The sequence below is a fragment of the Branchiostoma floridae genome, chromosome 7 (assembly GCF_000003815.2).
Source record: "Branchiostoma floridae strain S238N-H82 chromosome 7, Bfl_VNyyK, whole genome shotgun sequence".
In the NCBI taxonomy this organism is placed as follows: domain Eukaryota; kingdom Metazoa; phylum Chordata; class Leptocardii; order Amphioxiformes; family Branchiostomatidae; genus Branchiostoma; species Branchiostoma floridae.
The window spans coordinates 181,564-189,132 of NC_049985.1; the positions used below are offsets into that span (position 1 = coordinate 181,564).

A 7,569-nucleotide genomic window follows, 5' to 3' on the forward strand; every position below is an offset into this window, starting at 1 on the left:
TTTCATTCTAAAGGCAGACAGGCAGGCCACTCAATGTTAGCGCACCTTATAAAATAAGGCTGATGCCATCAAATAAAGACAAACACCAGCAGGAACACCGTTAACAGTGGATAGCCACCCCACGCTCCGTGCACCGCAGTTTCAGCACCAGAGACAGCACCTGACGTACACCCTCCCTTCTGCTGTGTCCCGTCCCCATCCGGGACCTTCTGCTGTGTCCCGTCCCCATCCGGGACCTTCAGGCCCCTCTCGAACACCACCGGTGGCTCGGGGGGAACTCCGGGCACCACAAGGCGCCGGATCGTCCCTCCTTCCTCCTCCAAGGACACTTGAACCGGCGCGAACATGTCTGGGGGACCTTTAAGGAGAATTCTGTTCGTGGCGTTCAGCGGAAGAACCACCCCGCGACCAATCAGACCCGCTCTAAATCTCAAGGTGCCGTCCGTGGGGCTGAGGTAAATGGTGAGGTTGCCGAAGACGCGGTTGCCATAGGAACCCACGTAGTCTCGCTTGTCTCGCGGGAAGTCGCGAGAGGTTGCGGGAGGCACGGGTTGGGAGGAGGCAGGGCGGGTGCTCCAGGGTTGGGGGTAGGTACAGGCGGTGGTGGTGTTCAGCCACGGGTCAAGATCTGCAATAACAAATATGGTGGGGTGTCAGTGACTTACTGTACCGTTAATAGACAAATATGATTTACTAAGAACTGACATAAAACTACGACATGGATAAATATTCGAGTAGTAATGGAGCCTTCTCTATGTCTCCTTACATACCTAGGGAACTGACTCAAGCTACAAAATTGATCTATTTTCTTTGAGTGAAAATTTTGTGATACTCGACAGAACTGTGAGAGGTTACGTCTTAACAAATCCATACCTAGCAGCATATCGGCTACGCGGTAGTGCAGGACCCTGTGCACGTCTCTGTCCCAGTTGATCACGGGACTGTTCACGCTGGTGAACACGCCTCCTGTTTGGTCAGGAAACAGCGTCATGAGTGACGTAAAGCCGAACACCCTACCGCCATGTGTCACCTTCTTGTAGCCTGGAATGGGAAACAATGTTGGGTTCAAATGGACGTTTTACGCATTGGAGTATATTATGTTTGGCCCATAATATACATCCCTGGACATGCGGGCATTTATCAGAACTAAGTGGCCGACAGGAAACGCCGTGGCTTTCGATCATATCATGCTTAGGCTGATATCATCAACATCAATAAGATAAACTGCCTACAAAATAGACATGGACCACATACATGGCCTATGGAGAGATTACTCGAGAAGTGGGTCGCCCGAGCGGAATGAGAAAAATAATTGCAACATAACTGAAGATTGGGAGTTCTCACACATATTTGACTTAAGAAGACATTTTTGAAGATAATAGAAGGAGGAAGACCTCGGTGGCTTCCAGAGTCACTCCTCTAACGTCTAGAGGAGAGGAAAAAGGTTGACCCAGAATCCAGTGGTCCTGTGTTTAGACCCTGCCATGCTACCGGTATTGCCGATGTCTTGAGCACGGTATTGGGAGGCGGAGCCCAACCGTCTCCTTCCATCACCTCCCAAACCGAAGTGCCCATTTTTAAAACCGAGTGAAGTGGGGAAAGTTGTGTAAAGTGCCTTTCCCAATAGAAAAAGATCAGTAATAGGACAGACTTCAACTGGGTTCAGGGCCAAACACTCTGCAGTTACACCACACAACCTCATAACTCCCTGACAACATAGCTTGATACTATGTCATGAGTTTATGCATGTCCAACATATAGAAATTCAGACAAAACACAGATTGAGCAATAAAAACCTCTGTATTCTCCCACTACCAGCCCTAGACCTGCTCCTTTCTCCATGACTCCCACCGGGAACTGGGGCCGGAAGATCTCCTTCAGCCTTTCTTCGGACCTAGGACTGGACACAAACTGGACCTTGTACGCTTCTTGGAGAAGCTCTGTGAGCAAGAAGAGCCGGAATTTTGTCAGTTTATTCAGATTTGTATCATAAGTGTGCATATATGTGTGTATATTACGTCGATGTTGATGCTTCTGCACACTATGGTCAACTTCTAAGGAAACTATTTACTCGAAAATCACTTAACAAGTATCATAGATATAGACAGAGAGACAGAGAGAGACAGAGAGATAGGGTGTGAATAAAAACTAAGATGTCATACATATAATCAAATCAACTTGACATTACGTACTGTTTGTGTCGTTGTCGTGCCCCCTAGCGGCCCTCAGGTGGTACTGCAGGTACCGCGCCATGTCCACGGCGTTGGACGCCACGCCACCAGCAGGGTTGTTCAGCTTCAGAAGTCTGTGCGTTTGGGCGAGCAACGGGTTAAAATACACCTTTCTCACGCGGCGGCCATGATAGATCTAAAACGAGTTCAATGTGGCAAACAAAAGGCTGTCCATCATAATTAGCAGTTCGACCAATGGTAGCCTGCCAATTAGGAAATCGACCAATAAGTGAATGGCTGCAAATTCGTTACAAATTTGCATTATTATGTTTTTATTTTGCATCTCTTAAGGGACTATGGGGTCAGTCTACACTACTCTGACTTGCTACATCTTTCGGTGCATAACACTTCTTGTAATGTTTATTATTCTATCTTATATCATGAAAATTTGTGTGGTTTTGGGAAAAACTAAATGGGACCTGATTTTAGAAATAAGTTTTGTCTGTTTGCTACATTGGACTCGTTTTAGATCTATCATGGCCGCCGCGTGAGAAAGGTGTATTAGAGGCCTTTCCACAAACCATGGTCATAGGGCGGCGCCTATCTCCGTTTCCGTAGCCCATTGGCCCCACATAACTGTGGAAGATGAGCTTCAGATTCATGATTCATGGAACAAGTTCAATCATGTAGTGCGTTGGACGACACTTTCTTCATTTCCTTAGATTTGCCGAATTTTACAGCAATTTAACGTAAGAATCCTTCCAAACACACTACAGTGCACAGAGCAACGCTTATCCCCGTTTTCCTAGCCCTTGGGCCACACATCCCTCGCTCTCTACCGAACTAATAACGTTATATCGTAACGAAAGGGGGCATCACCTGTACAAGTCCCTGTTTAAGGCCAGAGAGCGTCCGTTCTTGTCATACATCACATAGCTTTCCGCGAAGTTGGAGAAGTTTTCCTCTTCGAGCGCGTCTGGCAGGAACGTGGTGTCGTTCATCCCCAGGGGGAGGAAGATCCCTTCCCGTAACAGCTGCTCGTACGGCTTCCCGGCAAGCCTTTCGGCGACGTGCCCTGCCAGATCGTACATCAGGTTGCTGTAGTAGAACTCTGTCCGGAAAGGATGGACTTCGGCAAAGTACCTGACTCTTCTGGCGAGGGCAAAGAGAGGAAGATGTGCATCTATCGATATTGGAAGGTAAATGGTATTCTCATAGCTTTTCTAAGGCCTTAGGGTGGGATGTAAAGGGAGGCGGGGTCCACACCTCTAGCCTCTACCAGGCTCCGTGGATCGATGGTCTAATAGTAGAAATTGGACACAGTACGTACGCTAGGGGATTTTGCCGGCCAGAGGAGATATTTCCTCAACTACTCCCCTAGCGTACTATTGACTCTATTTGTCCAACTTCTACTATTAGAGCACCATCCGCGGAGCCTGGTAGAGGCTACCATACCTCTCCATCCACCGCTTTTGCCCTCCCCAACCAAAGATAGGTACCCATTTTCACATCTGGTGGGTTAGGGTTGTCCTGGCGTGTTTCGTTTATGTCTCTGGGGCCTTCACCTTAACATATGACCCACAATTCCTATTCCTACACATGCGCACTCGGAAGTGTGAAAGAGATTATTGCTCTGGACACGACTCGGAGTTTAAGCACGTATGACGTCAGCAATGGGTCAGAGGTTATATGAAGTCGGCATCGCCCCCGTTCCAAATAAGAGATGTTTCGTATGCCCTTAAGTTGATGACCTCCTTGATTACTCTCAAGGAATCATGATCTGTATTTAGATTTTCTACGCCCTCTAAAGCAACCAATGGCAGGGGAACGATGCCGACTTCCAACAATCTGTTACCTATTTCAGACGTCAAACATGCATAAGGGCTCCTGTCCACTGAGGAATTGCAATTATTGGTTCCGCCCGACAAAATAACCGCCATCATTAATGGCATGACTGTTTTTAATTGACATGTATGTAAATATTGACTGTATGTACGTTATTGTTTGTACACGCATGAAGTCCAAGAAGATTAGTGGCATGGCCTAGTGGCGTCTCTAATGAATTTTCAAATAAAGTCTCAAAGTCTCATTATTCAGCACCGGATGGAAACTGCGTTAGGCTTGGGTCACATTTCCAAACCGGGGCCCGGCCAGGCTGTTTGTAAAAACGAAAAATAAAAGTGTCTACCCAGGAATATACACAAAGTATGCTCCTGACTATTTTTTTCTATGTTTTGTGTGCTTTGTTGCCTTTCTTATCATATTTTTCGTTCCCGAAAGCTACCCGGCCGGGCCCCGGTTTGGGAATTGTGACTCAGGCCTTAGATGTATCGTTAGGTGCTTGTTGACACTCCGCGTGTATATTTTTGTCATCTTGACACATGAGATAAACGCCTGTGCACCCTAGCACCTTCCACTATCTACTAGTGTAAATAAGACAGTTTTATCCAAATAGATACCGTATACTGACAGTTGTCTTTGACTACGAAGTACTACCAAAACATGATTAACACAATTACAGAGACAAGTACACAAGTTTACAAAACTTACTATGAGACCACCAATCAACACTAGGGCCCGTACATACTGTCAGCAAAATGTCATCTTCTTGCACGCAACACCCTTTGGGTTATGTCCCCTTATGGGTGATGTTCGCCATTTCCGAATTTGCCTTCGTAACGTTACATTATAACTTTTCTTTTAATATATTTTGATCAACTATGAGGTACTGGAGAGTTATTTTGTATGTCACATTAAATTTTGTAGCGTCAAAGTTCTTGGATTTGGGACTATCATATACTACAGTTATCAATGCGTCAATGATGTTTTCCTTTTGGTGTTAGGTTATTGTGAAACCATGAAAGTTTGCATAAATTTTCTATACAACAATAGAAACAACCTTATGGAAGTTTGAGCCTATAGTAACTTGCTTTTCAATGGCAAGAAGATATACACTAAAGATCCAACATGCCAACTTTCATACATTTTGAGCAATTGTCACTATAGTTTTCACCGATCGCATTAAAGATAGATATTTTCTAGTGTGGTGTATCCGACGTGTTTGACAGTCGTTAACGATACCTTGGCATCTTTCGATAAACTTCACGTAATGAAAAACTCAGGTTACGCTCAAAGCTAGCAAAGAATATCATTCTGTAATGGTGAAGCCACCAGTGCATTGTACATATTTCTTTCTTTCTTTTTTATTGTTGCTGTACTCTGTTGTTCAAATAAATGAAAAATATATGGAAAAAAATTTAAAAACCTTGCCAGCTCCGCTCTGCCGACGTTTGACCCAAACTGCAAAATGCTGTCCGGAAACTTCTGCAGCCCCATCTTGTGAGCAAGAAGGTCGCGAAGAGTCGCCTCCTTCGTGCGAAACTCGTCTTGAAATCGGAACTCCTCTCCCAAGATGTCGACCAGCGGTGTGTCCCATGTGACGTCATCCCTCTCCGCGAGGATGTCGGCCAGAAGGGCGGCTGTGAAGGATTTGGTGAGGGACGCGATGCCGAAAAGTGTCCGGTTGTTCACCGGGAGTCCCCGGTTCGAGTCCCGCCTGCCGTACCCCTTGGCGAAGACGACGTCCCTGTTCCTGACGACGGCGATGGTTAACCCGGGTACCGAGTCGGACCTGCAGGCCAGGACGGTCTGTACGAAGTTGTCCAAGTCGTGGAGTTCTTCCTCTAACGACGTAGTCGCTGTGGCAGCCACTTCGCTCTGAGACAGAACCGCCACAAGCGTGGACAATAGTACGACAAAGGTCTTCGCCATCTTTCCGCAATACTGAAACTTTACCCAGTATATCAGGGACTAGAGGGACAATAGTTTCACACCGAGCTGTTTGTGCACTTCTGCTGAGTGAAGGGGAATGTTATCAGCCTCTCTGTTTGTATATACAACGTGTCCTCCTACTGACCTAGATATGCGTCATCTCTAAGCTCCAAGCAGATAAATCGGTCAGTGTTAATGATAATAAGTTTATTACAAATTCTTGCCCGTGGGCTAATTGCAGATAACATGAGAGTTTCAAACTGTGAAAAAAAAAAAAAAAACAATATAGCAAATGTCTACTCTAGTCTTAAAGCTAACTCTAGATTCTGGGTTACCGGATTCGACTTTTTTTTCGGAGACAGTGGAAGACGAAAGATCCTACGTTTTCGATTATGTGTGGGTTTTGTGATGTTAGAAGAAGAACTGTTTTCTTGTTGTCAGTGAATGTGAAGAAATTTGGGTGGAATTTGGTGGCCTCTTCAAACAGCTCTTTTCTTTTGTGATCGTCTTTCGTCGTTTTTTCTACGCCCATGGCGAGATAATAGCTACCAACTTGTTGAACGAGAATGGATGCCAGTCTATAGTAGCCTGAGTACCATCCCCCGTAGTGACCGCTGGCTCAATCCTTAAAGGTACACCCTCACTGCACTTGCGTCACGCTTGCGTCACTTCGGGGTTCGAAAGATAATCAACGAATTTTGGAGGTAAAGAACGAATTTTCTTACTTTTTGTGTATTTTGTCGTCTTTTAAGTCATACGTATTACGCAGTCTCAATTATGAAAAAATCGGAGAAAATAACAAGACAGTGCTGCAGTGAACGAACCCCGCAGTGACGCAAGCTTGACGCAAGTGCGGTGAGAGTGCACATTTAGCTTGCTAACCAGGATTGAGCCAGAGGATGGTACGCAGGCTAAGTCATGAGTGTTGTTAGTCTTCAGTATTTGGCAGCCGCCTGGTTTACTTCTTGTTGACACATGTAGATGACAAACCATCCAGTGGTGCACAACAACAGGAGAACAAGACAACCGACAGAGACCAGAGGTGTGTGCGGACCGGACCTGAAAAGCAGTTCCTGGTGACCTGTAAGTGAAAGTATCATAGCGTCACCTAGCAACTTGTACGATATTGCAAAAGTCGTGTTCAGCCTTGGCCCTATAGTACTTTCCACTTACAATTTGCTTAATTTCGTCAATTCTTCACTTGCTAACTGACCCTTTTACGCTAGATCAACGGATTTTTTTTTTCACCTCAGAGCTGACAAAGATATTATCTCTTTGAAATTTAAATGTACGAGTGATAGCGACCACCTCCCTGACTATAAAGAATGAAGATTTAGATTCAGAGGAGGAGGGGGGAGGGGGAAGGTGAACAAAATGACCCCGACCTATTCATCTACTTGAATATTTAGCTTCCATTTGTTGGGGTCAGTAAAAAGGTACGTAATGTTTATACACGGGAAGAGAAGCTCACTGTGCTGACGTATGTTCGAGGGGGGGTCAAGGGTCAAGGCAAGAAGACAGGCCGTTTATAAATACTGACAGGGACACTAAGGATTACAAATTCCTAAATAGTCATGAACCGCAAGCGTACACAGTAGTATGGAGTGGGCTAGGAAAGCCATCAGAT

General features: G+C 45.5%; 1 protein-coding gene across 1 annotated transcript; it reads right to left on the bottom strand.

The window, feature by feature from the left end:
- Positions 1-68: 68 nt before the first annotated feature.
- On the bottom strand, positions 69-6,387 carry LOC118419210 (D-alanyl-D-alanine-carboxypeptidase/endopeptidase AmpH-like). Its single transcript, XM_035825556.1, has 6 exons — positions 5,437-6,387; positions 3,051-3,323; positions 2,193-2,305; positions 1,797-1,940; positions 874-1,041; positions 69-628 (listed from the first exon to the last, which is right to left on the bottom strand). Exons 1-6 carry the CDS (start codon positions 5,940-5,942, stop codon positions 69-71), a joined length of 1,764 nt encoding a protein of 587 aa, XP_035681449.1. The 5' UTR covers positions 5,943-6,387.
- Between the last annotated feature and the right edge of the window lie 1,182 nt (positions 6,388-7,569).